Source organism: Bemisia tabaci, chromosome 4 (genome assembly GCF_918797505.1).
Source record: "Bemisia tabaci chromosome 4, PGI_BMITA_v3".
In the NCBI taxonomy this organism is placed as follows: Eukaryota; Metazoa; Arthropoda; class Insecta; order Hemiptera; family Aleyrodidae; genus Bemisia; species Bemisia tabaci.
Window position 1 is genome coordinate 51827865 of NC_092796.1, and position 21530 is coordinate 51849394.

The 21530-nt window shown below is 36.7% G+C and overlaps 1 protein-coding gene across 1 annotated transcript in view; it reads left to right on the forward strand.

The window, feature by feature from the left end:
* LOC109042518 (uncharacterized) overlaps positions 1-18983 on the forward strand; it is a 33335-nt gene extending 14352 nt beyond the window's left edge. The window contains exons 10-23 of the mRNA XM_019059313.2: positions 1467-1655; positions 3124-3312; positions 4405-4543; positions 5369-5504; positions 6655-6856; positions 7728-7889; positions 8519-8633; positions 11892-12007; positions 12734-12874; positions 13303-13487; positions 15791-15999; positions 16616-16849; positions 17119-17277; positions 18632-18983. Coding sequence (XP_018914858.2) covers positions 1467-1655; positions 3124-3312; positions 4405-4543; positions 5369-5504; positions 6655-6856; positions 7728-7889; positions 8519-8633; positions 11892-12007; positions 12734-12874; positions 13303-13487; positions 15791-15999; positions 16616-16849; positions 17119-17277; positions 18632-18778 — 2323 coding nt within the window. The 3' untranslated portion in view covers positions 18779-18983. The remainder of the gene's footprint in view (positions 1-1466; positions 1656-3123; positions 3313-4404; positions 4544-5368; positions 5505-6654; positions 6857-7727; positions 7890-8518; positions 8634-11891; positions 12008-12733; positions 12875-13302; positions 13488-15790; positions 16000-16615; positions 16850-17118; positions 17278-18631) is intronic.
* The last annotated feature ends 2547 nt before the right edge of the window (positions 18984-21530 follow it).

The following is a 21530-nucleotide window of genomic DNA, read 5'->3' on the forward strand; positions in this document are numbered from 1 at the left end:
AGATGAATTCTGTTTTCTCTGATTGTATGTTTCATACGTGCGAAGCAAGTACGGGTCACTAGAAACGTGGTTCGTACGGGTGGCTGATGAAATTGATCTTCGAATACCTTTTGATGAGCTAGGGAAATGGAACCATCTGCATCTCATGGACAATAAATAGTTGCCGTAATTAAGGTCATCCCGTGATTAAGGTGCCGTGATTTAAGTCATAAATTCTTCATCTAATTCTTGATTCATCTCCAAAATGTCTGCTAAAGCTTTCATGCGCTTCTCCTTGTATGCATGAATGAGCAAATTGGGTATCGAACAAGCGGACACTTTTTGAAAATTTAGATGATTCTGGACAATATCGTACAGAAGTCCACGAGCTGCAGATAGAACCATTACCTCTAGCTCATCAAAAGTTATTCGAAGATCATTCAACAACCTCTTTGACAAGTTGCAAAAACTTTTCGTTAACAATAGTGTCACACGGTACTAGGAATATTTACTATTTAACGAACCTTATATTTCCCTGACTCAGTCCTAAATTATAGAAGTATGCGTTACTTTTCCAGCAATCCAAAAAAACAATTATACAAAAAACCAATACCTACACTTTCAGATATAAAAATGCAAATTTTTTGCAGCCTCGCTAAACGACTTATCAACCAGAGATTTTTTAGGAAGCGGACCTCCAAAGAGCTTTCAAAATTAAAAGTATACAACAAGTGATAATGCCATGTATTCGCCATATCAAAGCCCAATACACATTTATACACCGGCTACGTAAATCTGCTAAGTTACAAAACATGAATCGACAGTTGTCGGATTGTACATCAATGACAAAATGTGTCTAGGCCCTCATTCTTGACTACAACTACTGCCCCCAGAGCCGCTCTCCGACGCCAATGCTTTACAATGCTGTCGAAATTGAGTGTAATCTGTGGTATTTGGAGTACCTTTGAACATTTTTACTTTGGAGTTGCTCATGTTGCGCAGGATAGATTTCAAGCGCAATTTTCTTATTCAAAGGTGCGTCTTGTCGCAGACACAATAAACCAAACGAACATAAAAATTGTAATTATATGAACACTAAGGACAGGATTTCATGCACTCCAGTCGGTTTGTGTTCAAAAACGTAGAGATGGCGTTTCACGATACAACGATTGGCTATTGAAAACTTGATCAACATAAGTTACATGAACTTACCTGAGAAAAAACATCTTCAATGTGAAGAAAGGTGATTACTAACTTGATCTTTCAAATTGAGTTCTATGAAAGAGTAAAACTTCATCACTTCAACTCTTTTTTGTCGGCTCAATCTTGATGTGACTTGGTTCTTTCTTTTAATATCGATCCAAGCAATATTTTCGTTTGGAACGCTGTGCCGCCTTCAGTTCAACCATTAGGCAAAAAGTTGACCAAATATTTGCAAAGATCTTAATTATTTGCATCTGTATGACTTTTGTGATGATTATTTTCAGCATACCTTTGAATGAAGCCTCAGGAAAACTCGACATTAAAGCTCTGCCAAAATGGAGCGAGAAAGAGGGAGCGCAACTAATCGAGGACGATTGCTTGAACGCCACAGAAAAACGGGTGGCGAAGATCTGGTGCAAAGTTTTGAGATTGTTCACAGTTGACTCTGAAGAGAGCTTCTTCGATCTCGGCGGGTTCGTAGATCAGATTTCAGTTTTTCAAAAGAGGGTTAAATCACAATAAAAAAGGAATGAAGTCTGGTTATTTTTCAGATGCTCATAAAATAAAAACTGAACCAGAGGATATTTATCCAGGCAAATTTGAGACTTTTAAGGGTCTATTTCTGATGTGTGTAGCTGCATAATAGTTATTTATTCATGTTCAAAGTGCAACTAAAATATTGAACTCGCTTGTTGATCAATAAATGCCGATTTTAAATGATGAATAAAATGAGTTGTGCGTATCAGAAAGATAGGCAATTTGTAATACAAAGAAAAATTGTAAATTATTTTAATTTTATCTCAATAATTTCACAATGAGGAGCCCCTTCAATAATTAGTAGATGGGCAACATACACATCTCTTCAAAACAATACCAATAATTTTACCATGTGGTCGCAATTTGATGCAACCTAAGCTACGAGGGAGTCATTTTTCCAGTCATAGGCTCCATACGGCCATCTATGATGACCCCCCCCCCCCCCCAAAAAAAAAAAAATTAATATATAAGTTGCTAAAGATGATTTGAACTGATTGAAAACATGGTTTTATTTACTTCCAGAGTTCCAGGACCGTCATTTTTACTTCAATTCACAAACTCTTTCTTTTTTTTACACTGTTTGAGATCTACGTTTGTGTGCACTGATAAGAGAGCTCCACTTCTGAACGTCGTAATTACGGGCTGTGTAAACATGCCATTCGTTCCGAGCTCAAAGACCGTTAGTTCCAAATCTAGGGGTCGTAGCTTTGACCACTCCGGGTTCAGTGGCTGAAAAACAGCTCGTTCTTAATGCCGGAACTTTTAAACACTGAACCCAGAACGAATGGTATGTCTGCACAGCCTGTACTCGCGGCGTTCAGGACTGAGGCTTTATTCAGTGACTTAAAAAATCTGCTTAACAGATCCTTTACTATGGCAAAGTTGGCAACTGTCGAGAGATGCATATGAGTTAAATGTGATATGAACTGCTTTGATTAGAGTTACAGGTTCAACCAACTCTACTGGCAATGGAAAGAACACATCACGTTACATCTCGGCCCAAAGCCATACAAGAAAATTAAATACAAATAGAAAGCTTAAGCTTGTGCTTTAAGCAGTGAGAGAAATAACAATGTAACATTTTCGTCAATTATTTCCTTATGACGCAGTTTTACGTACGTCAATGGCAGAAGTGCCGCAAGCGATAACCGTCAATTGTTGGAGACAATCCCGTCCCATCCAATGTCGCCAACATTTTTCTGGGCCCTGTGGGGCCAGAAAAATACTCTTGACCAGAAATGCCAGAGGTACCAGAATGGGTTTCATAAAATACGAGGGGAAGGGGGTCTAAGAACGCGTTACAGGGCGTCACGTAATATAGATTTGTTTTCCAACGTGCATGACATAAAATTGCTTTTTCTAAATCACATATTAAAAATTCACAGTTTTGATTGTTCTATCCAGGCACTCTCTACTTGCCGCTCAGTTTGTTGGATTGTTAAATGAGGCTTTCAACTTGGAATGGCCCGTTTCGGATTTGTATTTACACCCGACTATAAAATCAATAGCAAAAAGATTAGATGAATCAAGTCTGGAGAGCTCTTCGGTGGATTTGATGAAAGAAGCCGCCTCATTCCAAATCGACACGGAAAAGTAAGTCAAACTGATCCTGAAACCACAGGCTAACAGAATTACCTAGGTCGAAGTTTCCCTCATTGGTGCCTCTTTCAATAGATAAGACGTAAAGTTGATGACGTCACCTTCCAACCTAAGTATCATAAGCGCCATTATGCCTAGACGTTATGTTGCGAGACACCTCAAAATTGTTTTCATTTTTCCTTTAAATCCTGCCTCTCCTTTCATGAAAATTTCAGAAATTAATCTTGATGACGAAAGAAATATTAGGTAGCATTTTCTAATGATTCTGCTCGTTAGTTTTTCCATGAAAATATGGAAACGTTTGAGAAGTTTGGCAACATGAAGTCTAAGCACAAATGACGCTTGGGATACTCTGCCCGGAAGGAGATGATGTCAACCCGTGGATACGACTGCACTAGCTTAACGGATGTGCATGTTGCAGATATAAAAATAAGAAGGCTCTCTGGCTTTTCGCGTCCTAATTGTGATGCATGGCGTGCCGCTGAATGTTGCTGAAAGGATATTTCCACAATTGGGAAAATGCTCAAACACGGAGCTAATGTTCAAGATTAAGTTTTCTCAACCATGATACTGATGAAATGTACGTCAAGTGTAGATATGGCATAGAGAAAAAAAAGGAGGTGTTTGCATTTCGGGCATCTTGGAATTTTTTGATGATTTGATGACGTAGGTCGGTACAGTGACGTTTAGCGTGAAGGGGACGTCGCTGTACCGACCTACGTCATCAAATCATCAACAAATTCCAAGATGCCCGAAATGCAAACACCTCCTTTTTTTTCTCTATGTAGATATGGGGTGTTCCCGGTCCCGGTACAGCTAAGATCTAACTTTAACAATCGTTAATATTTTGTTCCATTACATGGCAACTACGTGGCTTTTACGAGAGTTTCTCCGGATCCTCAATTAATCTTTTTTAAGTCTTCCCTTGGTACATAAATGGAATGGAGCACTCGCCAATTTTCCGGGTGATAATTATTAATAACCAATAACCCTCTGTGTGAGTATACGTTTTCGTCGCCTCTTTTATTGAGAGGTAATTCAATAAAATGTACTAAATGGAATATGTTATTTCCGGTTATGTTGCAGCTTAGACTTCAAACTTCGTGTGTTTAGAAAATCTAACAGTTTTATTAAATCGAAATATAATTCTTGTAAAGTCCTCGTCACCGGAGCTACCGGCTTCTTAGGAGCATTCTTAGTCGACCAGCTTTTAAAATCTACGAAAGTAAGTTTCAGTATCACATCAATTTTGTCCCTAACTGTTCACATTTTATAGACAAAAATCACACATATTTTCAGACGAATTGAGATTGAATCTGAAAAAAAAATTTCAAAAACATATTCTTAAGACTTTCACGAACAAAATATTATTTATTAAATTTACCCGTCGTTCAATCAAATGACTGAAATGGAATACCAGTGAAATTACATACACTTTTTCCACCATTGACGCTTTGTATTTTGAGGAGTATAAAAAATCAATAGATTATTCCTCAAGATGTAAGTAATTTTCAAAATTTTAGTTGTGCATACTCACTATGATGTGGTGGTTTTGTTTATGAAGGTATGGAAAAGTATTGTTAAGTCACACAATTTTGGAGGGAAAAAATAAAAAATATACCTAAAGGTTACTAAAGTAAAAAAAAATGAGTATCTTATTTGAAACGTTTAAAATTCTCGAAAATTCACAATGCCGTATTCGGAGATGCGAATTTTTAACTTTAGCCGTCGTTATTAATACATTCTTTTCTTAAAAATTAATTTTGACCAAAATCTATTTTTAATCATTCCAAATACCACTCGAACTCTTGAGTATTGCCTACAAAAATTGTTTGTTGTAGTCTAGTTTGATTTTTAAAGAGTGATAATGCTCTACTGCGAATAGTAGCTACGAGAGAAAGAATGGATTCGAAATTTCGTTTCCAAAATCCGTCGAATAGTTGTCAACATTTCATTTTAACCCTTCCCCTTCACCCTTCCCCACTCATTGGACACCCTAAAGCTTAACTCTAATACAATGCTGATGTGTAAAATTATATATGTGTTTCAGACGTATATCTATTGTCTGGTTAGAGAGTCGCCGAGTGAGACACCTCTAGACCGACTGAAAAATACGTTTAGAAGATACAATTTGAATTTTGGGGATGAAGATAGTCCATTCTGCACAAGATTGTCTGCGATCAAAGGTTTGAATAACATTCGCTTATTCATTGTCGCCATACGGCCAAATATTTGTCAACACTTTTTTAATGTTTTTCCTTCCTTCCTTTTTTTTTGGGGGGGGGGGGGGAGGAGTGAGGAAATTCAAGACTTCCTGATTTAAATTTTAGCGTGTGTGAATACTCCGCCGCTACCGCTACTGCAGTTTCGACCGTTAAGGCTGTAGTTTAAGCGCGCTAAGGCAAGGATTGTATTTCGCAAATGGATCATTTTTGCAGAGTAATTAAAAATTAAGAAGCAAGAGTAATTTATCTAAATAATAAAAGGAAGTCAAATCAACAATGTAATAAAAAAACAATTTGAAAAATCTCGTCATGTGAATACAGAAGATTCGAAAACGCCTTCAATTGAGCGTGATACCTCACGCGTTCCGGAGAGTTCAAATAGTTGTATCCCTGCGCCTTAGCAAGGCGATGGAGTTAATATTGATATAGCGTCCCCGCTTGGTTTTTCGGTTTTCCTGTGCCGCTACTGCAGTTTCGACCGTTAAGGCCGTAGTCTAAGCGCGCTAAGGCCAGGATTGTATTTCGACAAATGGATCATTTTTGAAGAGTAATTAAAAATTAAGAAGCAGGAGTAATTTAACTAAATAATAAAAGGAAGTCAAATCAACAATTTAATAAAAAACAATTTGGAAAATCTCGTCATGTAAATATAAAAGATTCGAGAACGCCTTCCATTGAGCCGTGATACCTCACGCGTTCCGGAGAGTTCAAATAGTTGTATCCTTGCGCCTTAGCAAGGCGATGGAAGGAGTCTTAACCGGCTTTGGTTACGGGTCAAAATTTCGAAATTTCGTCTTATCCGTATTTTTTTTTACATTGACTGTTATGGAAGTGTCGAAGGACCGAAAAAAATTTCGTCTTAAGCGGATTTTCGTCTTAACCGTATTGCGTCTTAACGAGCTTTTACTGTATTAGGAAAACCTGACGTAGGAAAAAAAATGTAGGAAAAATGACCTAGCACCACTTTGTTGACTTTCTAAATACTTTTTCTTAGAATTTATTTAGGCCACTGATTTTAAAGTTCTACTGCCACATAAAATGCTACACAAACCTTGAAAAAATCCGATTGAATGAATAAAATATTGCTTATTTTTTTTTCAATGTCTTCCAGGGGATGTTACTTTAGAAAATTTTGGACTCATGGAAGACGATTATCATGCTCTCTGTTATGACATCGATGTTGTCATTCACGCTGCTGCGACTGTTAACTTAGCATTTCCCTACCATGCATTGTACAGATCCAACGTCGTTGGAACCCGAAATGTGATATCTTTCTGCACACACAGTAAAATTAAACCGCTTCATTACATTAGGTTTGTATTGTGTCTAAAATTCAGTAATGGTGGTTATATAGGTGCACATAGTTTTACTGCAACCCTAAACAAAACAACACTCTTTATTTTTCCGTTCAGATCAAGTTGATTGCGGAAATGTTAAAAGGGCGATAAATAATAAACGAAAAGTGGCGGCTGAAGCTGGGAAGGGGGGGGGGGGGCGCAACCAGGCTAGCGCCTCGATCTACAATTTATAGCTCGTGGGGAACAATCCGACCCGACATATTTTTATTAGATTTTGACGCCTCCTTACTACGTTTATAAGTTTTACTACGCTTTACTGTGCATAGGTAGGCCATTTCTTGACTAGGAGCACGTCGATTTGTATCCTGTACGCTGTACTTCTTCCATCATTTTCATAACCCTTGCAGGCATGAGTCCTGAAAGTGGCAATCTTTCCAATAAAAAAGTGTGCGGTATCTTTATGGACTCCATGCACTATTATAGATTGATTGGCTTCGGCTAGCCAAATTTCTTTAAATGTGTCCACACACCCACGTTTCAACCCTAAAATAATGCCTAAAGCCAGTCACTTCACAATTCCTCCCCCCCCCCCCCCCCGGCTTTCGTGTCGTAGACTATGGCTGAAGATTCGTAATATCATGCTATGTTTACTTCGTTATCACCTTACTCAATTTCTTTCGTGAAGCATCATTCACGTATTATTGTGGTCAGAGAATATTTTGTTTGGAAAATTTAAATGAACGATGTTCTCAAACACATCCTCTCTAGGAGGTATCAAATCTTGAATTCCTGGTTGATATTATCGGACGGATCTCAATGTTGTTTAAATTTTTAGCATAACCTTCGTACCAACATTTTATAATAATTTTTTGTCCTTTTTATTTAGCACTAGTGATGTGTTTCCGTCCAATTTAAGTAAGTGTAATGAGGATAGCGATATGTCCGAATTCGCCGACGCTCTTGAGAGTGGATATTCGCAAAGTAAATGGGTCGCAGAGAAATCTGTCACTTCTGCCAATCATCTCGGAGCACCCTGCGTCATCTACAGGTAAAAATTAGTCTATTTTTTGCATGGTTTTGTGTCCTGATTGTAAAGTCTTAAAAATAAATAAAATAATGCAGTCCTATTCATCTTTGTTCTTTAATACCTGGAGGAAGTATTTAAATTGGGATTTGTAGAAATGTATCAGCCTGAATGATCAAAGTATTTGTCACATTTTGAAAAGCTTGATACAATCCGCAGCTAGCCCGCCACGCAACCTAACGTTCAAAAAAACCTCACTTTGTTTCGTTGACAAATATTAATCCATCTCTAAAATCTTCTTTCAAGCAGGCCTACTCGTAGGTTTACAGTCAAAATTCACAAGGATTTCGAGAAACAAATATTTTTATTGCGCTGAGTTATAGGCCGTTTTAAACCTCTCCCAATTAAAATCTAAGCTATGCAGATATCTGCCTCTCTGAAGATTAGAGTTGATAGAGGAATGATTTTGAATGAATTTACACTTCTTCATGCTTAACTACTTTCACTGTTATTATCTGAAATAATCTCGACCATCAAAAGATGCCCGAGTCCTAACGTAAGTTTGTTATGTAAAAATCATTCGCGAATAACCACAATTCAAGAGATAACGATGCATTTTTAGTTATTTGGAAAATTAATTTGTGTGATCATAGATGCGGCAATATTGCAGGTCCGCGTGACTGGCCTGCTTGGAATAAGCAGGATCTCACACTGTTGATCTTGCAAGGAGTTCTCAGCACTGGGTATGCACCAGACGCCTCTTGGCCGGTAAGATGTCGTTAGTTATTTTAAAAAATTTTGGGTGATTTCACTTTAAGATAAATGAAATAAAATAACAAGTTGGTTTTTGCAATCGCTAGCGATAGCAATATTCGTCATGGGAACTTTTGCTTCTGGGATATGAAAATGTTAAGGTACAGTTCGTTTGTAGTATCTTCAGAATTGAAGGGGCTATGTAATTTTGTGTCGACATCTCTTTTTTAACATTTTTAATTTTTTTTCTTTGCATACAAGAAAGCTGTTATTTACCAATTATTTATTTTCGTTGGATTATATACGGTTTCCGGAAGTTAACGCATTTAACTTTTAGTTTCGCTTTTTCGGCGTAAAGTATGATAATTTTACTCTACTCATATGCCCGAATACGCATCATAAGTGACCTATGTGCTTCGTAAGTTGCCATTTTTTCATTCAAATAGATGTAACTGAAATGTTGGATATGTACTATACTACTTTCATGTCATTGCTTTATTTCTTTATTTATTTATTTATTTTAAGCGTGCCAGTAGGGCTCGCTTTTTGAAATCACTCGGATGTACCATAGTACAGCACACAGATCAACCAATGCTATTCAACGGGTCGTCCAAATACTTTTTTCCTCGCACCCGTTTCTTTGTCTTTGAACCATTACACTGTCAAGCCCTGATGGTCTTTTACCAAAAAATCTAATGAACTGCTAATTGGAAACCCTTGAGAACATTTTTCTGTCAAAACCGTATTATTCAATTTGACAGAAACCTCATAGGAGCTTTCTTACGCTCGGAGGACTCAACTCTAGAACCTTCTTTCCCGCCAAAACTCTATAGCCAATGAGCGTCTTGCACTGTAAGTGCAATCTGTGATGAGCCTCGTGACTCATTATACTATGTACTAACCATGGCCCCTGCCGAAATCCACTTAAACCACTACAGTTATCTCGCGATATAGCTTTGGGTGTCCGGTTTCGAGCAAGGCAATAAAAGACGGCGAGGCGATTAACCGATTAACCATTCACCGTGATGCCAGGATCCACCAAATTTTCTCAAAAATTGTTTTCCGTCTATTTAGCGAGTTTTTCTTTACTTTCCGTTGAAGTACAAATAAAAAGAGACCTCATTTGTACAAATCGGCCGAATAGGAGAGAAGTTACAGTTCGAAATCCAAAGAGATTAACTGAACGCGATTTCGATGCACGGCAGTTCGCCCAAATCACGGTCGTGCGCAAATGCCGCATATCAGCTTAAAATCAAGATAATTGGACGGAATCTTTAAAATTAATTTACATTCAACGTTCATGAATCAATATTTTCTCCCAAATTTAGCAAAAAGTACCAATTGATGCAAAAAGCAAAGACGTGAAAATAAGAGGTATTTGTCCAACATTTCAGTTACTCGGCACGCTTTTCCAACATACTCATGTTGGATTTTTTCTTCTTGTTTTTTTTGCGTAGGTATAAATTGTTATTTTTTGCTGAATTTTGGAGAAAATATTGCTTTAAGAACGTGGAATGTAAATTAATTTTATTGAAAAAAGAAAATACCATCATTAATTTGGGCGAACAGAGAAAATATACATCAATATTTGGGTCAACATCTCCCTGATTATATAAAGGATGAATATATTAGTATTTCTGTAGTATCAAAAAACTTAGCTTTTGTCTTCAGAGATACAATGATTCTAGTCCCAGTCAATTTGTTTTATTGAAAAAACAAAAAAACAAAAAATAAATAAAAAAAACAACTGAAATGTTAGACATACTATTTTCATGTCTTTCTATTTGTATCAATAGGTACTTTTTGCTTAACTTACGAACGTTGAATGCAAATTAACTTTAATGAAAAAAGAAAATAACGTCATTAATTTGGGGGAACATGTGGCTGATTATATGAAGGAGGTATATTCCAGTATTTTTGTTTAACATATTAACTCACGAGAAAATGTTCGTACATTTATCATCTAGTATTAATTATTTTTTGATGATTAGTCTAAAACATACAATACAACCATTAAAAAGTAACACCCATCGTCGGGTATCGAACTCCCGATCGCCTATTGCCCGCACCTAATCAAAAATATGAGGCGGTTTAGTCAACTAGGCTATAACGAGTCGGCGTTGAAGCGAGTAAAAATAGCATACAAAAGACTGGGGCAATGGGCGGGACTTATCACAAGAGACGTTGACGCTTTGTTGCTTTTGAAATATGAGAGAAATGAGCTAAGCGCATTGCTGTAGGAGCCATGGTTCGCACTGTTTTCATGTCTCTCAGGGTTCATCTCACCATGCATTTGCCATCGCGGCAGTAAGCTGAGGCGATATTTGTTTATCCATGAATTAAATCAATCAATCGAGCTCTGATTTTGACTTCTTTGTCCGTAACGAGTCCTCCAGAACAATTTTCCACCTTGTACGATGGTTATTATTTCTTTACTTCTATTTTTCAAATTTGAGGTGGGATAATGGCGGCTTCTCAAGAGCACCGAGGTAGGCGATCTTTTGCACCAACGAACAGAAAACTGATGGCGAAAAATAACCAATCAGAACCTCCCAAAAAAAAGAATTTGCCCAAAATCGGAACTTCGTGGTTCTGCGCAGATTTACCAGTCAGACACGACATCTCAAGGTGGAAAAAAACTCGCTGAAAGCGAATTTTAGACATCAACACAACTTGACGTAGAGACATGATTGGCTAAAAAATACAACGGTTTTTGATACATCGGAAAATCAACCAAAAATCGAAGACTGGGCGAAACGCTCAAGGTCGCAGAGGCATAGGGAATCCCATAGCGATAGCAACGGAACGATTGTAATATCATGGGGAACTCCGTTCCCATGACAAAATTTCTATAAGAAGTGCATGTAGGTATGTCTCTTTTGAGAGCAACGACGTTGTTTGAGAGCATTTGAGAGCATTGCAAAGTCAGGGAACGGTAAGTCGCAAATATGAGGAAAATACAGTTAAGTTTTCCCGACATTGTTGCCAACTTTAGGGACGATTCCTTAAACACCTGTGACTTTGTAATGGAAGAAATCAATTGCATTTTTGGCCCACTGATCTGGTGTGTGTTAGAAAGCGTTTTGGCAAACTAAAATTGAACGTGTTTCACTTAAAATCAGTCTTTTTGTTGTATTGAGCAATTCCAGATTTCGCCTTCCGACACACTTTTTCTCTATTTTAGCAAATACCTATGCTGCTCATTAATAAATTAATTTCATAGAAGTTTAAATTTTATGTTATCATTATGTTTTTTCTAATTTTAATTTTCAGATAGAGTTGACGCCTGTTGAGTTTGTCTCTAAATTTATTGTGTCATCCTTAACTAACTTAGAGAGGACAAACGGTGAAATTTTTCATTTGGTGAATGACCATTCTTACCATTCTAGGTACGAAATATTTCAATTTGATATGATAAAAGTAGATATTCAATTACGTTTCTGTTCAGTGCCAACGGAGAAATTTTCATTTTTAAAAGAATCCCTCAGACTCTCATTTTTTCGGCTTGTGGAACTGAAAATCTTAAACTTAGTCGCCGTCCATAATAGCATGGTAGCATGAAACATAATATGTAAGATGATATATTACAGTGAATCAATTCATAAAGTTTCATGGGGTTGTCGGATCGAAAATGTTGCACATTGTATCAGGAAGAAGGTATATGCAACTCAAGCCCAGAACCTCCAAACAATGCACAAAAAACCATAGTTTTTAGCATTTAATTCTCAATGTTCCCTTTTTTATTTCTTTCAAAAGAAACCTAAGTAATTAAGTATAAATTAAATAATATTTCCCAATGCCATCGAATGAAATTTCAATTGCCATTCGAGTGAAGCTAATTGTAATTTAAAGTATAAATCTCATCAATTTCTGGAATTTTTGAAAATATACTTCACGTGAAGCTTCCCGCTTTGAAACATAACATGTTACCACCCTGCATATCAGTTTAAGAAAATGTAAATTTTTTGTCTAGTTTTTATATTTTTTGACCGAACTTACCCACTGGTTGGCTCTGATCCTCGACTACTTTAATGTAGATTTCTATCGATTGGTTGATCCAGTCTACATTTACTTTACAATTGATGCAGTTTTATGAAATACAAACGTTTTCACAGGAACTTATGGGCTCTTTTAAGTGACTTTGGATATTCAATCAAAACTACAACTTTTTCGGATTGGTCTCTCAGAGTGAAGAGACAAGCACTTGCATGTCCCAGTTTGAAACCGTTGTGCTACTTACTGGAATCAGCGTTAAAGTGAGTACTTTCTTGCTCCTTGTCGATTAATCTTAAATGTAAGAAAGGTTCTAAAAAAGGTTTAAATTCACAGTCGTTTGTTGTTTACTTGATCATCCAAGGCCTTACTTTTACAAAATTCTTCAAATTATGATCGTTAAATAACGAATCTACCAGGTGGAATATTTTCTTTCAAAAAGCGCCCAACTCTCGTCTCACATTCCTGCGCCTTCATTTTTTAAATTGCAACAAGGACAACCGTAAAGCAGGAATCGTTGCATCCATGCATTACACTTGACTTCCTTGGATCTGGCGGTCATATCAGAGATGCTCACTGCGTGAAAAAAAGTGTTCAGTGCTTTTCTTAACCAAAAATATTCAGACAATAATAAATGATTTTTTTTTAATTTTATCTGATATTATAATTTGTATTCTTTTTCTCACTTTAGAGACGGCAAAAGTTTGAAGGATCAGAGTTTATTCGATAGGTCAAACACGAATAATTTCTTGGATGAGCTAAACTTAAAGTATCCACAGATAAATGATGAGCTATTGGCAATTTACCTGACAAACCTAGAAAGTATAGGTTTGCTCCCAAAAAGAAAGATTGTCCCTCCTTCTGAAGTGCCAGCAGGTAAGAATTCCTGACTATATTTGCCTCCAAATCAGGCAAAATGTTTCATGTTATCAGTATTTATCGAGTTCCAGTTTTTTATGCTGAAGATTTTTTTTCATCTTTAAAATATATGGCTAGGTTTTCTAGAACCTGCTAGAGCATGTTCTGACTATCGCGGAATACGTAATCTGCAATAAATGTAACAGTGGAAATATCTCGAAAAAATTGTTTCTCGAATTATTTTTTTCCAATTTAAGAGCAACCAATGAGGCTGTCCAGAAAAATAAGGTGAAAGGATGGAATTGAAAATTTCCTCAAGTCATGCACCCTCATCAAAATTAGTCGCAAAACACATTAAACGATATGAAAATTTTCAAAGTTTACTCACAGTTGAAAAATTAACGATTTTTTTTTTTTTTTTTTTTACATTATAATCGTTTTTCGTTCAGTGAACTCAAGCCATCCGCTTGCGGTAGAACCGAAATCACATCCTCTATCAAATCGGCTGTTGAATAAAGTACCATCCATTTGGCAAATAAGAGATCAGTGTCTGATTTGAGCATATGTATCCCCTCCTTAGTTTGCAAATTTTTTTAAACATCTCGAGAAAAATCCAGCATACAGAAAAAATTATTCCATTACATACCTAACATACAGAAGTTGGTGAACATACACTTTAGTGCTCGATTTGACGGGAGTGTACTTTCAATTTTGTGAGCGGGAACTCTGACTCAACGTGTACGAAAACGCTATTTTCTTACTTTTGAGTTGAATTTAGACATTTTTTATGTGTCGACTGTATTCCACGAGAAATGTCGATGAAGCGTCATGTTCTAGGACCCCAAATTCCACTCCACACCTTATCTAGCAGTCCATTTTACGAATGGACATGAAACAAAATATTACGAAAACGTTTCAAAGTGGTGCAGAAAATGTTTTCAATTGAATAAGCCCCACCTATTAACACTCAAACAAAAAGGAGTATTTCCACGATCGCAAAACACTCACGATTGTTACGTCAAACAACATACGATTTTGTAAATGTATTGCTTCCTGACACTGACGTTTCGCTTTCACAATGCTTAATTGAATGGCCAGTTCGAGATTTTCTTTTATCGTTACGTTGTCTTGACCTTCTGTGAATCAACTGATAAACATTCAGATCGTTCATTCAAGACACGATTATTAAGCTCACACATTGCAGAGAATTCACATTGCTAGCAGTATCTCTTTAACTTTGACACACGCAGTCAGCACGATGGCGAGCACAGGTGATTGTGGTGGTGGTAAAATAAACAACTCACTTTTCAAAACTTAACGTTCCTGAAATTGCAGAAACGCGTACCTTGGTTCTTGGTGTTTCGGAATCTCTGTTCCCATTTTATTTTATCTAGGGAGAATGAACCAATACTATTGCTTGTTTTCTCAGAATATTCTTCGCTTAGAAAAAAATACAAGGTAAATTTTCAAGAAATGGCGATTATTTTTGTGCTCCCAAAAAATTTTGGTAAGAAGTCTGCACCGTCATAAACCGAGGTACGCGTTTTTGCAGTTTCGCCGACGATATTCAGCTTTATTGCCTTGCAGGACTTATCCTATGAATGAGATTTCAAATCTACCTAACTTTACATGTCAAACTCGTGGCTTAAAGTGCTTTTTGACTCGTCTTTCTCTAAAGTAAAGCTTCTTAACTTTACTGTGACTTTCTCTTACGAAAATTGAGGGGGTTATTACTAAAAACAAGTGGCTGTCAACAGAGTCGTGAACTTTGTCGCACAGTGTATCCGACATGAATATTCACCACTAGACAAGTGGATCAAAGTAGGAAAGTGCATGTTAGCTCATCAAATTTTAAGTCAGAGAAGGTTTTTGCAAATCAAAATATTAATTAGGTAAAATGTTAGAGAGGGTGGAAGGGCCTTTTGAGACACCCTGGTAGAGCATGTCAAAGGTGGCAGCCTTCTCGATGATCGTCTTTCCAGTTTAGATTCCGAGATACTTGAACCTTTGCAAAAACTTTTGACAATGAATTTATTTACTCTATAACTATTGCAATTCGCGTCTAAATGTTGAACGTTTCCCTTGTGATTTAACGAAAATGTTTTCAAAATTTCGATTTGAAACATTTACGCGTAAATGTATGTAGACATGAATTTTTGGGTGAAACTTTGAAATATGGTAATAAATTTATAGTACACTAAAGTACGCACGTACCTAAGGCTATTTTATTGCATAAATTGAGGTTGCGCGGTCTCTATAATACACTGTCACTGATTAGACAAGCTTTAATTAACTATCTCTTCTTTTTAAATGTTTTACAGAGAAGCAAGTTTTGCAAAACAAAGTTATCCTCGTGACAGGAGCCTCGTCCGGAATCGGAGCAGGCATTGGAGAGTATCTGGCTCAAGTTGGAGCTAAAGTTGTGATCACGGCCAGGCGACTAGATAGATTAAATATTCTTAGAGAGCAGTTGAAAGCCAAAGGAATTACTGTTCACACGATGAGTATGGACGTATGCAACGATAAACAGGTATCAACTACAAGAAATATTCAAGTTTATGGCCTCGAAAATTTCTATCTCTCTCTTCCCTAAAACCTCCTTTTTCACCCTTGCAATTAGGTTTCATTTTGCTATAAATAAAAACTACTACTAGTTTATTCCTTAAAACACCTTCTTGGATAGGAAAACTAATTATAGCACATACGTTTTTTTCTAAGGCTAGCTAACGCGAAGAGGGAGGGAACACGTAGATTGTTAAAGTGACATCTTTTAACAAGATGAAAGTCTTTGAAGTACTGGTTTTAAAGGTGAGGATATAGGAAATTGGTGCTTTTAAAAAACAAATGAATGGTTTTGAATCTGCTGATAGGCACAGATGAATTTTCGTATCCATCAATTCTAGTCATCTAAGTGATTTTGTGACTAATGCTCTTCTTCTTGGGTATTGCAGCCCACTTACAAGATTTAGTGTCAGATACATGGATGTGTACTGTTAATATTTTATTATAAGTCTTATGGCCAAGAGTAAATTTTTTGATATTTCAGCCTTTTTTTTAAAACTAGTTGTTAGTTCCTGCCAAACTTAGTTCAGTTATACGTTTCAAAATGTACAGCTTAGGTTCAAACATAATATTGTTTCTTACAGGTAGCGAAAACAGTGGATGAAATAGAGAGCACAATCGGACCCATTTACGGGTTGATCAACAATGCTGGAGTGATGTATTACAACTTCATGAAGAAAGGCGATTTGGCCGAGTGGCAACATACGTTGCAGGTGAACTGCGGTGGCGTTTTGAACTGTCTCGCCGCGGTTTTACCCAAAATGGCAGAACGAAAAGCAGGGCACATAATTAACATTACATCAGATGCAGGCAGAAGGGTATGTCTTTTATTCAACGATTTATTATTTCAAATAGTAGTTTTAATAGTTTAGTAGTAGGTAGTATTTATGACCGTTTACAGGTGGTAAAAAAAAAGCCAAACAATACACTAACATTCACAAATGTCCATATTTTTTAGTTAAAGTATCGGTCGATTACAATGATTATGTAATTACGTAAGTACACGTTATTCGTTTGCACGCTCAAATTTTAATCGTTGAACTCAACATTACTTTGAGTAATTTCAGCATTTCTTGTTATTATACAGCCATTTGCGGGTTTAGCGGTGTATTCGGCAACGAAACACTTCGTAGAGGCTTTGTCTGGAGCAATGCGTGCTGAAGTATGTAATGACGGCATAAAAGTGACTTGCATCCAGCCAGGAGATGTTCACAGCGAACTACGAAGATTAACAACAGACTCACAGGTAAGCACTGATCCTTTAATTCTGATGTGTTACGGTAGAGAAAACTGTGTGAGCCATGGATAACGCACGCTCTAATGTGTTTCGAGGCTCATCCTAGGATGCGCAAACTGCTCTTTTTCGTAACACGGCATAAAAATGGACTACATTTTGCAATTTGGAACTACAATACCTGGCTCATCTGTATATAGAAACACTTATATGCATAGGGAAGCTAATGGTACATACGTCGTTTCTAAACTGAGCCAGAAATTGTATTTCCTAATTGCCAAATGTAGCTATGTTGTTCTATTTTATTGAAAGAAACACTGAGCAAAAAAATTGCAGGAAAGAATTACGATTAGCTAGGAAGTTGGAACATGAAAAGATCTAAGTCCTTGGTTGCTTCTGGGCTCCTCTGGGAATGCCATCGTTTTCTGTGCTAAATTCAATGGAAACTGTAACAATTTTGAGTTGGTTCGTGTTCCAGGGCCGGATTTACCCACTCGCCGCCCATGGGCCGCCTGTATTTTGCCGCCCCCTTCTCATTCGTTTTGAAACATCAATAAATCCCATCAAATGAACGTGCCAGCGGGGGAGGAGTGCATATTGCATAAGACGCATTTAGGCACTCGTGTTGAACACATTTTTTGGGAGAGCCCTGTCAACACTACCAGCAAAAGTTCACGGAACTTTGCGCGAAAGTTAAGTTTCGCAAACCTATCTCTGTGTGGACAAGGCCTTCCATTCATAAGAAATGAACGAAAAAATTATGAAAGGACAAACATAAATGTGGATTAATGATTTTAACTTCCGCCGCCGTACCGCGCAGACCGCTGCTGAACGCACTGTGTTTGACGCAATGCGTGAAGTATTCACGCAATCTTGTAGGCGCTATACGTTTTACGATAATCGCACTGTTTGCCACAATGTGTGAGGTATTCATGCATTCTTGTAGGCGCTATCCGTTTCACGCTGTCCGCAATGACCGCACTGTGATTAATGCAATGCGTGAAGTATTCGTGCAGTCTTGTAGGCGCTAATTAGTGTTACATGCCGATCGCCGCGCCGAGGGCTTCTCCTTTTCATCTCAAGTCCTCTAATTGAAGGTTCTGTCTCAGAGGTTGCCGGAAAATTTTTTTCTTTTATTAAAAATATTTACAGAAAATTGAAGAAGTTATTTGAGTAGTCTAAATTTTAAGGGAAATCGAACAATTGGAGATTTTAAAATACTGCAATTGAAGTAGCACACACTTTTTGACTTTAGTCACCATCGATCCTATCTTATTTCAATGCTACCTTATATTGTTTAATGATAACATCAAACGCGGATGAATCGAAACATTTTAATTAAAGTATGAATATTTTGGTTTTTCAGGCTATGGAAAAGTTTGACTTCAGTGACAAAATGGAGATTTTAGACCCAAAAGACGTAGCAGAAGCTTGTGTGTTCGCATTGACACGGCCAGCTCACGTGGCAGTAAACGAGGTGCTCATTGAACCAAGGGAAGCTCCTCTGCCATAGATTTACCTTCAAAATCTGTTGAGAGAAACATTATTTAGTGATCATTTTTAACAATGTCACTGAATTGACACCTACTCATTTTTTCATCTTCTTGAACTTTTCATGTACATATATTTAGTTTCTTTCTATTTATACCTAATTCTATGTAATGAATATGACTTTTAAGACGGAGCATTCTAATCATAAGTAAAATCTGATGTAAAAATGAACGAATTAATGATTTTACCTAATACCATCCTTACTACAACAAAAACACGGGGCGAATTTCATTCCCTGGAATGTTTTGTCAATTTTTTCCTCATTTGATTTTCTTTGAAAATACTGCATGGAGCTCTCTCTGGCCAAATGTGATTCGGATAAATATAGAGATAAATAAATAGGAACAATCTTGGATAAAGGATATGATATTGATCCAGTGAATCCGATATTAATCGGGATGATTCGAGACATTGAATGATAAAAAAAGGAGTTCGTGTTAGAAGTGGATTTTGCATTTTTGATTATGATACAAATTCAGCATTAATATTTAGTCCTTTGAGAGTAACAGTGAAAAATCACTGAGAGGAAAGTTGGGCCGCGGGGTATACACAAGTATTTCGTATGAATAAAATGTGTATAAGGGCGGTTGTACTGAATGACCGCAATCTAGGTAAGCGTGTTTCAACCGTTGAACTACAGAGAAATCATCATTTGGTATTACATCGCAATTCGCATCGACGAAAGTAGTTTCAGTCATAAGCGCCTTCAAAATACAAAAATACAATAAGTATCCTTTCTCTGCGTTTGCATGCACGCTACATTGCAGGCAATTCATATGTGAAGAAGTGAGCTAGTTTCGTGCTAATAAAGAGATACGCCGTACATGAACACCCAGATGTTACAAAATTTCTAGGATTAAAATTTGCTTTAAAAATTAAGTAAAATTTTCCCTGTCCCAATTTTTAACTGAATTTCATTCACGATTTAATTTAGTGAATCTGAACATTTTATAGAAAATCATTCATAACTTTTCGCAAAAATAAATATTTTTTCTGGGAAAATTTGGAAACCTCTAAATACTCATAAGGCGTTTTTTCTTCGATACGCAATAATGTCATGCATGCTTTTCATTTTCCTTCGCTCTTTCCTTTTTTCGCTCAGATATTGTAAATCCGGACTTCTTCGAGTGAAATTATTTTATGTATCATGTACCGCTGGACTTAATCTCCTCGTTTGGAGACTATTTTTTCCAAAAACTCAATGGAATGTGTCCGAAAAATATTTCACTAGAAATTCAATATCAATTCAAAAAATTCAATAAATTCATATAAATTAAAGTAGCTAGTGGCGCTCACAGTGATTCATATAGTGCAAATATAAGGAAGACAATAAAGTGGAGGGGCTTGCGGCTGCGGGTGATAAGTCGAGCATAAAAATTTGCAAATTATTCCAATAAAATATTTGCAGTCATTAGAATTTATATCATACTAATGAGCAGCACGGGAAATACCTCCGCTGAACTCGGACTATTCAAATATAATTCCTAACAGATGTGAGTCACTTATCCGATAATCTCTTTCGTGTGCGTAACTGTAAAAGCAACCCATTTCTAATCCTCGTATTCACATTACACTGTTAAAGTGACAAGTGATAGTGGTTTGACAAATGTAGATCATCGAATAACCCTTAGAGACCTCAAGGATAAGTTCAAAATTATTATGAATGTGCTCTCAGCACAGTGTGATGACATTATAAAGCAAATCCGTGTTAGAAAACGATAACACAATACAAATCTTATTCGATGGGGAAAATTCATTTTCATCCTGAATCGGGTAATATTCCACCATCTAATGTAAAGGAATGGATTTCCCTCGTCTAGATCTCCATGAGTCACAATTTATGATATATAGGTACCTGTTTTAAAATTTTTGGGTCCTGAATCATCGACAAATAAAATTATCCACACACAGAAACTTATTCATGGAAAGGCACCCTGGCGTTTTATTACATTTTTCTTGAGCCGTCGAAGGGAGCAATCTATTTGATGGTTTATTGCTATAATTTTTTGTGCCACTACGGGGGCGGAATGATTTATTATCATTTGATAATTTGATAACCCATAAACACGGTAGATTGGAATTTTGAACCGCATTTCCTCGAAACTACGTTTTTTGAACGGGGAACACTCACATTGGTTTGATAATTTTACGCGGTAATTTGTCTCAAAATTTGCGTAAAGTACAATAACACAATTGTGATTTTATTGTTTTATGTTTTGTCTTGACTACTACTAACTACTATTCTCTACTACCACTATCTCATAACTATTCCTATTATTCCTAACTATTCAGGTAACTAAAATATAGTCAAAATTTTGATTTTTCGAAGCAATATACTCTCTAGTGTCCTTAAAAATAAGCAGCGAGCGGTTCTATACATTTTTATGTCAATTTATGTCGTAAATATCTATCCTAAAAATGGCATATCGCATATCGGAAGTTTAAATAGAATTTACCGAAACTACGCTTATGGCTCTGGAAACCCCTGACCACCAATGGTTGACATTGGCTCCACATTTTTGTCCCAAAATGTGCACAGAATTCAGTAATTCAATTTCAAGATTTTTTGCCTACAGTCCTTTTTTTCACCGACAATTGAACATGTAAATTCTTTTATACCAATTCATTCCATTTACATGATGACATTTTGTGTAACCAACGCAATAAGACGGGATGGCCTACTGTGAACTGTGAGCAGAGGGCACGCTCTCAGG